The sequence below is a fragment of the Scyliorhinus canicula genome, chromosome 7 (assembly GCF_902713615.1).
Source record: "Scyliorhinus canicula chromosome 7, sScyCan1.1, whole genome shotgun sequence".
In the NCBI taxonomy this organism is placed as follows: Eukaryota; Metazoa; Chordata; class Chondrichthyes; order Carcharhiniformes; family Scyliorhinidae; genus Scyliorhinus; species Scyliorhinus canicula.
In genome coordinates, this window is record NC_052152.1 from 181,302,195 (window position 1) to 181,315,253 (window position 13,059).

At 47.8% G+C, this 13,059-nt stretch overlaps 1 protein-coding gene across 2 annotated transcripts in view; it reads right to left on the bottom strand.

Moving 5' to 3' along the window:
* ptprt (protein tyrosine phosphatase receptor type T) overlaps positions 1-13,059 on the bottom strand; it is a 1,581,811-nt gene that overhangs the window by 97,364 nt on the left and 1,471,388 nt on the right. For both annotated transcript variants that reach the window (XM_038803435.1, XM_038803434.1), the window contains 2 exons: positions 11,282-11,358; positions 9,614-9,650 (listed from right to left, as the gene is read on the bottom strand). In XM_038803435.1, the coding sequence (XP_038659363.1) occupies positions 9,614-9,650; positions 11,282-11,358 (114 nt within the window). The remainder of the gene's footprint in view (positions 1-9,613; positions 9,651-11,281; positions 11,359-13,059) is intronic.

Consider the following 13,059-nt stretch of genomic DNA (forward strand, 5'->3'; position numbering starts at 1 on the left):
GCATAATTTTCAAATGAAAGTTACCCGAAGAGTCAAGATAAGCCAAGTTGAAGTGCTTTAATTTTACTGTTTTACTGAAGCTCAGCGTATTTTAAATTAAATTCACTTGTCACAAAAGCATCATTATAAATGAAATGAAAATTGCTTATTGTCACAAGTAGGCTTCAAATGAAGTGACTGTGAAAAGCCCCTAGTCACCACATTCCGGCGCCTGTTCGGGGAGGCTGGTACGGGAATTGAACTGATGCTGCTGGCCTGCCTTGGTCTGCTTTAAAATCCAGCTATTTAGCCCAGTGTGCTAAACCAGGGACCTTACAGTGCAATCTTACAGTGATACAAATATATGTTGCATTTGCTTTCAATCAAGTAAAGAATCACAAAGGTAAGAAACATGGTCCCTCCCTCAAGTGAAATGTAAATATTTTACTGACTTGTTAAATTTTGATTAAAGTTTCTTTTTTAGTTTGTAACTTTATTTTTGAATGCAAAAAAAAAGTAAATTCTGTTTGGATGTCACAGTGGCAAGTGTACTTTGCTACTTTGATGTGATTCCATGTTGTTCTGTTTGAAGTTATTGGTGCACAGTTTATGGACAATATTATCACACATGCACATATGTGTAATAAGTCAAAATATGTGACTCAAGTTCAAAATATCAATGCACTGAGTGACTAGATTCTGAAAATTGCCTGGATTGAGAAAGCAACATTGACTAATTAATCAAAGGTGCCTCAGCAGTTCCAAATTACCGTGTACAGACATGCTCTTAATCCTGTCAGCTCCACAGTTGTAGTTTTAACATATCCATTAATAACGATTATCTTTAATTCTGTTCACAATGTGCTGGTTCAGAGTAATGCTTCAGAATACTGATTTTGGTGGAGGATTATAACGTTAGGATTAGGATAAACTATGCAAAGTAACTGTTTGTTCAGTGCCGCATGTACCTCGAGGGCAGAATGATGCAGAAAGTGGCACTGTACATCAATAACAACTTTCCGTGAATTTTAGGACTATGTTGCGGCACATGAAGTCATCACACTGCATCAGAGGAGCTCCTGCAGTAACGTTTTACGGCTCTGAATCACATAATATTCCCCTAGATTCAAGGTGTATTTCATGTAATGTGAGACTTAATGATTTTTCTTTTGAGCACAATGTAAGTGACTTGCAAAATAATGGCACAGTTGGATGCTCTATTACTATAGCTGTATTATCTCTTCCCTAGCAGATTAATTGCTGCCATCACAAAAAAACTACTACCCTACTATTGTTGGAAGATCCTGATCAATACTGTTCTTTCAGCCAGAGTGTGCCTTGAGAGGCTATGAAACACAGGGAGAAAGACATTGGGGAACCTTGGTGGTGCATCGAGTCAGCATATTATTCTTTCACATTTAGAAATAAGTTTGTATCTAACCCAGACTGATGCCCTGGCAATCCAGTTCCAGGTTCTGTGGCAACAACACAGGACAGGATTCTCCCGTCCCCAGACACGCGTTTCTTGGTGGCGCGATATTTGCTGGAAGTGGGATTCTATCTTCCAGCCATTTGTCAACGGTGTTTCCCATTGGAACCACCCTGCGCTGCCGGGACACACACTGGGGGGGGGCGGAGGGGGGGAGTGAATCGCAATGACCGGAGAATTTCCAGCCACTGTCCTTAATTCGGCACTGAAGTGACAATCTCAGAAAAAACACAAGGAAAACACCACAACCTTCTGAAGTCTCCAACAGAAGAAATTGCATTTTGAAGGCAACTTGTACACTTTCTTAAGAAATAACTGCAATACAAGATGATTCCACCATTTTCAAGCAAAGAAAACAGCACTGTTCAACATGAGACTAGGAACAGGATAAAATGGAGCAGGAGACCATCATTAGTTGAAGCACAGTGGTAATTACATTTTTTTTTACAAGTACCCAATTCTTTTTTTTTTCCCAATTAAGGGTAATTTATCGTGGCCAATCAACCTATTCTTCAAAGATGGGTTGTGAGGATGAGACCCACGCAGACATGGGAGAATGTGCAGAGCAAACCCCATATAGCTTGCAGCCATGCCACCAAGGAGACCAGCCCCACGATTCGGGGATGCCAACCTGGCCAGATTGTTGGGCGCAGTTGAGATCAGACAGGTCAGCTGCACGGCAGACGGTGCCACCTGGGAGGACAAGGCAGTGATTGTCTGCTCGAGGATTGTCACCAGGAGGGCTGGCACCCAGTGCCGTAAGAAGATCAACAACCTTCACCGGGCTGCACGGGTAGGTTGGCATTGGTCCCCTGACACCGGCCCCACCCTTGCTCGCCAATCACTTCCGCCTCCAAGACCATGTTCCTGGCACCACCCCTGCCCAGCACCATACCGTGCCCAGGCCCACTCATGTCCAGCAGTGCCACCCACGCCGCCCCTTCCATCCCCTCTTCCCCCTCAAACTCCCCCTCTCCAGCCCGCGATGAACTAAGCATACAGCGAATGATATCCCCTCTGTGTACCCACAGGAGAAGATAGCCCACAAGAGACGGGAGAGGGTGCCGGATATCTGAGTCCTCACCCTCTATGAGGAATGGGCCCTCAAGGGCACAGGGTGGCCGAGGATAGATCGGTCACTGATGTAGAGGTTGGCGTATGTCGCGGAGGTGAGGATTCACCGGCCCCCACCCAGATGACCTGTCAGGCATGAGTTGTTAATGCCATACAGACTAACCCGCCTACTGACCACATGTCCATTCTCCTGCAGGATCTCCATCCGGCAGTGCCGCCCCACCCTGGAGGCCCCCCCACCTGCCTCCCATAAGAACTCCTCGGAGGGGAGCTCCGAGGAGTGTACCGTATTCTCGGCACAGCTGTCATCCCCACCCTCCACTCGTGCAGAGACACATACCTCGGTGGGCAACAGTAGTGGTCAGGCAACTGGGGCACAATCTGGTGAGTGCCACACAGTTGCTGAGGTGGAGGCAGGAACATCCAGGGGGAGACATCAGTCAGAGGTCCAGGATCCAGCTGGGTCCTGTCATAATATGCAGACATGCACTTAATGAGATACAGACACAGCTAATGAGCACAGGGAACAAGACATAACCAATCAGCAGGCAGAACACTTGTGGGTGGTTTCCCACTATAAAAGGCACGAGGCACTCACACTCCGCCTCTTTCTACTAGGGACATCTACAGAGCAAGTCCGGTGTACATATCACGTAATGCATACAGCACGTGGATAAGAGCTAGTCTGGTTCAGTCAGATAGAGAAATCACACTTAGGTTAGCAGAGAGTTGCACTCACAAGGAACTGTGCTAACTGTGTGACAGGTTCAATAAATCAAATTGAACTAACTTCAAGGTCGTGAGCCTACTTGAGTTATAGCTGCATCCAGTTGCAGCCCGTATTATCTCAGTGTGCTTATCATGACAGGTCCCGGTTGGATGCTGAGCCTCTGGCCCAGGTTTACCCGGAGCCGATGCAATTGTTAGGGTGCGGCCGTGATATTCAGAGGGGGATGTCAGCAACATTCCTGCAGGTCCATAGCCAATTGAAGGAATCCCAGAGGCTAGGGGTGCGGGAGGTGGTGCCAGCAGTGCCTGGTATCGAGGACAACACTTCTAGGGTGGCGACCGCAGGGGAGAGCCTGGGGCATGATATCAGCAGCAAGAGTGGAGGTGTCAAGGCATGGCAGTGACGGCCATGACTGAGCACCTTAACAACATGTCTGACTCACTGGGGGACGTGTTTCAGTCCCAGGTGGATCTTGATGAGGCACTGTGGGGCATGTTCAGTCTCAGGTGGGAAATGCCAAGGCGTCCCAGCGCATGTCCTGGTCGTCGGAGATGTCCTATTTCAGCTGGGCATAGCCAGGCCACTCCAGCGCTTGTCTCAATCACTGAGGAGCATCGCCGAGGGCGTCGACACCATGCTGCAGACATTGGGAAGCCGCGAAGGCCTGGCAGAGCCAGATGATGGAGAGCAGCCGGGGCTCGATTCAGCTGCACCTCCATTCTGAGGTGACCCTCAGGTCCCTATGGGCACCAACCGGGTGGAGGAGGTGGCCACCACCACACCCAAGTTCCAGCCCCTTGACAACGGCACGTCTCTGAATCAGCACCTGGAACAGGGTGGCACAGCATGGCATGTGCTGCTGGCAAGTGGGCCGGGGCCCTCCAGTTCCAGGGCCCCCAGAAGATGCCCGCCGGGGCATCGAAGGCCAAGAGATGTGGAAGGCAGCAAGGTGGAGGGGTTCGGAGAGGGGAGGGGTTCGGAAGGTGGCATGGCAACATCGGGGGCTGGGGACAGTTGGGAAAACATATGTGCAGCATTAAAAAATGCTGCACCCAAGAAATATGATGCCTCTGGGCACTTTCTTCTGCAATGGGGGCTGACCACCAATCCCCTGCCCCAGCCATGGAGGACCTGGATTTCCACCCCCACTGGCTCCCCAGGCACTCTACGTGCAAGTGATGGGTGTGAATCAGACTATGTCATAGACTGAGGAGCACCAGCGCTTAGCTCTCTGCAGGTTATCATCACCCCCTGCCTTCGACAGTGACCCGCTGACAGTGCCAACACAGTCACATCATCCTGGACAGATGTTACACAAACCTTTGGAGGGTGGTTTGTGGGGAAGGGGGGAGGGGGGGTGGAAGAGAGAGTGAAAGGGTAGAGGGAGGGAAGGGGAAGGGAGAGGGGGGCGGCTGGGATGACAGACAAGGCCACAGCCTATGTGGAGCGGGTGAGGATGAGGGCCTCGCTGGCCCTGGAGGCTTGCTAGACCATTGCCGATGCCACCTGTCCTCCATTCTCCCGCTGGTCATCTCCGGGCTTGTCCTCCAGCCCTACTGGTCCGGTGCCTCCTTGCCCTCCACCTCAGAGGTGGCCACATGCTCCTCCCCTTCCAGCATGTCGCCCCACTACTGTTTCAGTTGTGGGGGGGCACAGCAGACCACAAAGTGGGCGACCCTCTGAGAGGTGTACGGCAGTGCACCACCTGAGCGGCCTAGACACGGAACTGCATTTAGAGTAGCCCTATGCATTGCTTAATGACAACCGGGGTGGTCGCATGGGTCTCGTATTGAGTCTCCCCTTGAAGAAGGGCTGGCTTTTGAGTGACAGGGCCTGTCCACTGCGGTCGTGGCTGATGACGTCTATCTGGAGGCCCCAGACCGATGTGGAGAACCACTAAGATAAAGCCCTTGCAGCAACCAGGGGCATCATCAAGCGGCGCATTGGCGTGCTGAAGGCGCGGTGCGGGTGCCTGGAAAGCTGTGGTGGGACCCTCGTGTATAGTCCTGGGAGGGTCTCCCGCATTGTGGTTGCCTGCTGTGTCCTCCAGCAGAGGGGGGACATGCTGGAGGAGGAGGAGGAATGGCATACCTCTTCCAAAGAAGAGGATGTGAAGGGGGGCCAGGAGTGGCAGCAACTGGGGCCCACCCAGACACAGGAGGCCACGCGACATGTGCACCAGGGTTGCCGCACAACAATTCTAATAGCCTCCAGGTTCGCTGACTCTGGTGCCTGGCCACCGAGAGCCCAACTGCCCCATCCAACCCCTCTCCCCCAAGGACCCCTGTAATAGCAGAATCCCCCACAGGGACCCCTGTGATGGGGAGACCTGCCAGACAGTCCCTACAACAGGGAGACCCCAACATGGGCCCCTCTAATAGGTGTACCCCGCTCCCCCACAAGGACCTCTGTAACAGGGGACCCGCCACAGGGCCCTCTGTAATAGGAGGACTTGCCACATGGACTTCCCCATAGACCCCACCCTCCACACACACATACCCGCCCAGAAAAGAGATCCCTGCCTGGAAGCTGGTGGGAAGTCCAGACAGGGACAGTGAGAATTACAGCTGTAACACTTACCTTGCTGCTCCATCTGTCCATTCTTTGAAGGAAAGCAGCTGTGATCTGTTTCTGGTTCCCACATATCCATTAGCTGCAAGCCATTCATAACTTTCTAGTAGTGGTCTGTGATTGACAGCTTCTGCAAACTATCTGCAGTTTTGATTTTTAATCTTGGTTCATGGTGGAGTGGCCTAAGTGGTGAAACCCCAATGTTTGTAAACATTGACCACATCAAAAGAAAGGTAAGTGCAGTGAAATCACATGCTTGAGTGATTGAAATGCACTTAGTTCTTTAAATGCACTTACCTCGCTTTGATGTGGTCCTCTTACATGGTGGGGTCCCTGTGGGGTGTCCTCCTATTACAAGGGTCCATGTGGGGGGTGTCCCTATTATAGAGGTCCCTGTAGGGGGTCTCCATATTACAGGGATCCTTGTAGGTGGTCCCCCTATTACAGTATCCTTATGGATTGTTCGCCTATTACAGGGATCTCTGTGGGTGGGCATGAGGCTGGGGGTTCTGGTGGCGGAGGCGTGGGCAGGCAGTTTATTGTTGAGGAAGGTTGGCTCAGATGGTCTTTACGAGCGTGGCCCTGTCATGGTGGACCTTGTGGTGGGCCAAGGGGCGACGGTTGCCACAAGTGGCCCGCGCCAATGTGATTACCGGCCATGGGGACTGGAGAATCATGCGAGGTCAGAGCATAGTGGTGGGCCCAGTGTCTAGATGCGAATGGGTCAATAAGATCTATTTGCATTTATTTACAATCCCTCGCTGTAGCGCATCATGGACCTCGGTCACGCCGCCAGCGAGGGGGATGGGGTCAAAGCATGTGTTCAGATCGGCACCTGGAGCTGATCCCGATTTATCCACAATGCCCGATTCTCCGTCCCTCGGGGAACACATTCTGGGCGTCCTGGGATGGATAATCCCACCCTTCATCCCGCCTGCCAACTACTTAAGTTGAGAAGTTTTCTACCCAGTCTTTGCGTGAATTTATACACACTCACTATTTCCTTCATGTTGATGTGGTGAATTGGATATACGTGGGTGCGAGTCCAACATTAGATAAATAGAATGAGAGCCGAATGCAACAGAAAGTGAAAGCTTGGACCAGAATTTACATTCAGACGGAAAGCTCTCTGAGCCCTAAATTGCACAACGGTGGTTCATAGAGGCAGCAGCATGGATAAATCTTTGGTGAGGTTGGTGCCCGAGACCCGAAGTCTGCAGATTAGACAAGGAGAGAGAATTCTAAACGTATATTAGCACATTGCTGCTTGTGCAAGTTTACATCCACCAATAAAGTTATCACAAAATTAGGCTGCAATAGCTTTGCAGTTAGGACAAAATTGCTTTTGGCCAACGTTCGAGAGCCTATGGTGGGGTGAAAAAACAATGGTGAACAAGACGGGCAGAAACTAACTATCATTTCATGTCTTGATTGTCCTTCCCTTTAGTGAAGGTCTGAAGGAGTCTGTGAATTCAATATAATACTCCGAGGTATTACAGATTATAAATCATTCAGTTGTTGAGGAGCATTCATTTTTAATACAGATTTTTTTTAACGGGATAGAAAAAAGACTGACCCATCAGTCTAAATTGTAGAAATCTATTTCGGTATTGGGGAAGATTGATGGTGGTGTGTCTGAAGTTACTTCCACTCGAAAATGTATCACTCTTCTGATGACGATTTTAAGTGCCACATGATCTTATTCACGAAAATAAAATGAGACAGATCCTGGCTTTCTTGGTTGACTCTACATTCTGTCAAATCTTCTGGAAAATGACCAATATAGTTCAGCAAACAAGGGAATCAAATAACTGCAACTTTATAAAATCTGTAAATGGTAATGAAACATCTTCAAGCATTTTGCAACGGAGCAGGAGGAGTTAATGCATGGTAGAAAAATAGTTGAGGGTATTTTTGATTATTGGGATCTATTCTAATTTTTATGTGGCCAACCCATGGCGCTCTTTGGCCATTTGCCCACAGTGAAGGGACAGGGACAGTTTTGACGCATCAGTCTCATTTACATTGGGCCACCTCTGCTACCACCAACATAAGTGCATGAGGTGTAGGGTGAGGCCGGGGAGGAGGAGGGGTGGGGGGGGTACGAGGGAAGATTGGATTCGGAGTTGAGAATACAGAAAATGAGACAGCAGCAGCCCAAATAATTTTTCTCCTGGGGCTCAGAGGTGCATTCCTGTAGCTCTGGGTACTACAGAAATAATCATGCTATCATGTTGCTCAGATTACCACGATTGGAGCACATTCCTGCCTGGAATGACGAATAAGGTCCCAGGAATTGAAGTAGGCCTATTAGCTGAAACAGGCAGGTACTTTGGCTGCCCAGAGATAGACCCCTATCAGAATAGTACTTCATCACTTGGGCTAAAAGGGAGATATGGCTACTAATCCCATTTTAAGGAAGTTACCACCTTGTTAATGCCAGGGGGAATAAGTTAAAATTGACCCCTGAAAGCAAAGTTTAAAAGAAACAAAGAAAAGTACAACACAGGAATACACCCATTCGGCCCTCCAAGCTGCCCGTCTAACCTAAAATCTTATACACTTCCAGGGTCCATATCCCTCTATTCCCATCCTATTCATGTATTTGTCAAGGCCACCCCTTATACGTCACAATCATACCTGCTTCCACCTCTTCCTCATGTTGGAGGATGAAAGGATTTAGGAAACGCGTTTCATTCTCTAACAAAGGAGGATTTCAGCAGCAGGAATATAGTTGTTCATAATCTTTTTGTTTTCCTTAAAAAAATAAATTTAGAGGACCCAATTCTTTTTTGTTCCAATTAAGGGGCAATTTAGCTTGGCCAAGCCACCTATTGTTGGTGGACCTCAAAAGAGTGGCCAATCCACTTACCCTGCACATCTTTTTGGGTTGTGATGGTGAGACCCACGCAGACACGGGGAGAATGCGCATACTCCACACAGACATTGACCCAGAGCTGGGATCGAACCCGGATCCTCAGCAACCTGAGGCAGCAGTGCTAACCACTGCACCACTGTGCTGCCCGAGTCGTTCATAATATTGCCCAATAGGCGCCAGGTTCCTGGTTTCTGGCAATTCTTCAATATCAATAAAAATAAATAAGGGACTATGGGAATGTCATTTTACCAAGAGTGATGACAGTAGAAGATTCCAAGCTAAAAAATAACTCCATTCACCTATAAACATAGGAGACAAATGTGAACAATGCATATTTCCAATGAAAAAGGTTGTGTTGTGCAGAGATCTCACTTTTGTATGTTGGCATTTAAATCGGCACATGCAGTTGAAGGTTCGCATATCTAACATATGCTCATCTTGGCCCAGGAAACACTCCAATCTCATTGCTTAAAAACTTCCAAACTTTGTTGAACATGAACATGGAATAACTATCGCAATCTATCATGGTATTTTTTCGTTTTCATTTGTATTGGAACACAAGCCTGCCTCAGTGTCAGTTCTAACTTAAATCCTATTAGGCACCAAAGTTCAGTTCTGTTCATAAATGTTTCATGAAATGCCATCACATTGTCACTGGATCCAAAAGCCGCAGCTAGAAAGTGACACTGTGCTTCTCTCAACCATTCTAGTTGAAATCTAATTACCTGTTGCACCAGAACAAAAACACTTGAAATAACCATCACACTTTTCTAACTTGTTTTTTACAGGGCAATTCCTTTTGAATATTTACAAATAAAGTGCAGCATGGAACTTTAAGAATAACATTAAAAAATACTGCTGTGCATAGAAATTTGGTCCTCGCTATCCTTACCTTGAGTAGCTATGTAGTGGCGTGGTGTGTGGTAACCCTGAAACACAAAGGGGAAAGCAAATCAGCAGCGAGAGAAAACAAAAACATCTTTCCAGTGAACCCAGTTCAGAGGGTCGATTTTATAAATTCCCAACACAGAGAGCCATCTGACTGAAGCTCAGCCAAGGAACTTGGGGAGGGATGCAAAACTGAATGAAACTCAAAAAGGAATTGCACAAAGCCTAATGGGCATTCTCATTGGCTGAAGCTTTGCTTGGGGAAGTCAAATTCATAACCTCAAATGCCGCAACTTTGAATTGAAACACAAGTTCACACTTCTTCATTCAGTAATTGGTCAAATACAAAGGAATGTAGACGGCCGCTTAGTCAACACAATCGAAAAAAAGAGATGCGGTACAAATCTAAATAACTCTCATGCCACTATGTAATTATTTATTCTTCAGTAACACATTGTCTTTTAGACACTTCAAACACAATGTAAGTGTTCAAACAGCTTGTGGGGAACTTCGCTGATAGCACCTATTGTAAAATAATAATCTGCAAAATACAAAGTTTCCATCAATTCCTAGAAGGTAGGGCCAAATTGTATGTGCCCATGCTGCTGGCAGGAACGCTTACCCACCTGCAAGACGGTTGGAAAGATGGTTGAAAAAACTCAGGGGGAATTTCTGGTATGCACTCGAGTTAGGTGAAGATCCCAATTGGCAGTGCCAATCTCTCAAGATTGGTCCTAATCTGTTCATCTATGTAGAATTAAGGTCAGGACCATGTTAAATTACAGCTAATGTAAGCAGCTGAGAGTTGCATTCCTGGTGCATTACTCTGCTGCTGAGAATATGATAGGAGAAAAAGTTCCCTTGACAGGCTGGGCAAATGTGGACCCCTAGGGATGGTATAATGCCATAAGGGGTGCGGGGAACCCACTCCATTGACAGTGCTCCCTGTTACACCAGTCTGTTCCAGTTTAAGAATGATTAATTTAACAATAATTCTACTGCTTTTCTGTTGCTATTAGGAAACTATTGGGTTCTCAATTCTACCAGCTTGTGTGATGTTGCCAAACAATGTGTGCCTGGATCATGCGCCCAATGCAGGAAAGGGAATCATGGAATTTCTGCAGTGCAAAAGGAAGCCATTCGGCCCATCGAGTCTGCATTGACCCTTGGAAACAGTACCCTACCTAGGCCTATGCCCGTAACCCAGTAATGCCTTTTGGACACTAAGGGGCAACTTAGCATGGCCAATCCACCTAACCTGCACATCTTTGGACTGTGGGAGGAAACCGGAGCATCCGGAGGAAACCCACACAGACACGGGGAGAAAGTGCAAACTCCACGCAGGCAGTCACCCAAGGCCAGAATTGAACCTGGGTCCCTGGCACTGTGAGGCAGCAGTGCTCACCACTGTGCCACCATGCCCGCCTCTCAAATGCAAAGCCCTCATCTCCAGACAAGTTGTGGACCCAGCAGTAAGGGGTGAGATTTGAGGTAACTAGCTGGAATCCTTACTCCTTCCCCACCACTACTCACCAACCCCCAGCAAAAAAATTAAACAGGTAGATTGCAAAGTTTTTCATAAAGGGGAAAGAAATGTTGAGATTCTGCCATACAGTATTTTGATTTGAACATTGTTTTTACTCTACATGACAAATGATTGAACGTGACTTACATCAATGTAGTTGGCATTTATATAATCTGAATGGGGATCCCCATCTAATATTTGAAGTCGTACTCGAGAATGATCATCTAGGGGAAAAAAAGTCAACTCACTTGACAATTAATATCACCTTTTTTGAGCAAAAGTAAAGACAGTCAACATTACATTTTTAAAATTATCTGTAACTATTCTCTAAATCAAGTGAAATTCAATCTTAACACTAGAATTATTCAACCAATCAAATGACTGTTAGCAAGGATTTCAGGATATGTACTTTAATCGTAACTTTATTCGAGTCAGATCCATCAGCCAACATTCCGGAGACCTCCACCGTTTTGCCTGAGCATGTCCTGTCCAACCAGCAGTATAGGACCACCAGAGTTGGAGAAACAATGATGCATAGTCAGGTGGGAATGGCCCTGAGAATCCTCAACATGACTGACTATCAGCAAGGCCAATGGCTTCAGATCATTGGGTCAAGCAAATCTCCTGCTGATCATCACCTCCCATAATACCACCTCATCTGATGAATCTGCACTTCTCGGTGGTGAGCATCACCTGAAGGGAGCCCTCAGGTAAGTGAGGACACAGACTGTTGTCTTGGTGATGGAGCTAAATGTCCACTACTAATAAGGGGTTGGCAGTAACCAGCACAAGGTGAGTTGCTTGAGCACCGCAGAACAGAGCTGTTGAATAGGGTAATAATCAGGTGAGAAACAGCATAAAGAAGTAACTTAATTGTCCTCATCCTCACCAGTTCATCTGTTGCAGATACATCTGTTCAAGATATAAGTGATCACCATACCGTTATAGACAAAGTTAAGTGGTCGCGTAATCAGAAGAAATCTCTGGTGCTGCCATATCCAGTTGAAAATAGTGGCAAATAGCCAGATAACTAGGGGGCTCTATGCATGTCCCCATCCTCAAATATGTTGGAGCCAAGCACGCAAATGTAAAAGACAAGGTGGAATTGTTTGCACCTGTCTTCAGCCAAAGTGTTCAGTGGAAGGTCCCATCTGGCCTCCCCTTGAGGTCCAATCCATAAATCAAATGGCAAAGGAGGTCTGGGGCAATTGCGGGGCGATCTCTTGAGTGACTGGAGTTATATTTGACACAGAGGAAAACAGTTGTGATTACTAAAGTCCAATGAATGGCTCACCTCCTGATTGTTCAATGCCAAACCACCAATTGCAAAGCTTACGGGCAGAGTGTGATGGAATATCCACCAATTTCCTGTTGCAACAGCAACAATGCTCAAGAAGCTTGATTCCATCTGGATCACACCAGTGCATTTAAATGAAGCCCCTGAAACTGGATTCAAGATCCACCTATCCTCTGCCGCTGAGGCTGCAACGTGCATGAGGTACTGGAGCAACTTGTTAAAGTTACTTTAACAGCCTCCCTTGTGACCTCTACCACCGAGTAGTACGTTGTTGGAAAAATCATCTCCTTCATGCTTCCTTCCGAGGCACATAACGACTGAAATCTGGGGTGGGATTCACCCCTACCTGGCGGGGCAGGGGTTCCCGACGGGACAGAGTGTCAGGAACCACTCCGGTGTCGGGCCGCCCCAAAGGTGCGGAATCCTCCGCACCTTCAGGGGCAAGGCCTGCCCCGGAGTGGTTTGCGCCCCGCTGGCCAGCGGGAAAGGGGCTTGGCGCCTTTCCAACTGGCGCCGAAGGGCCTCTGCCAGCCGGCGTGAGTCGGCATATGCGCGGGAGTGCCAGCGCGTGCTGGTGTCATCCCCGCGCATGTGCAGAGAGTTTCCCTCCCGCACCGGGAATGGCGGG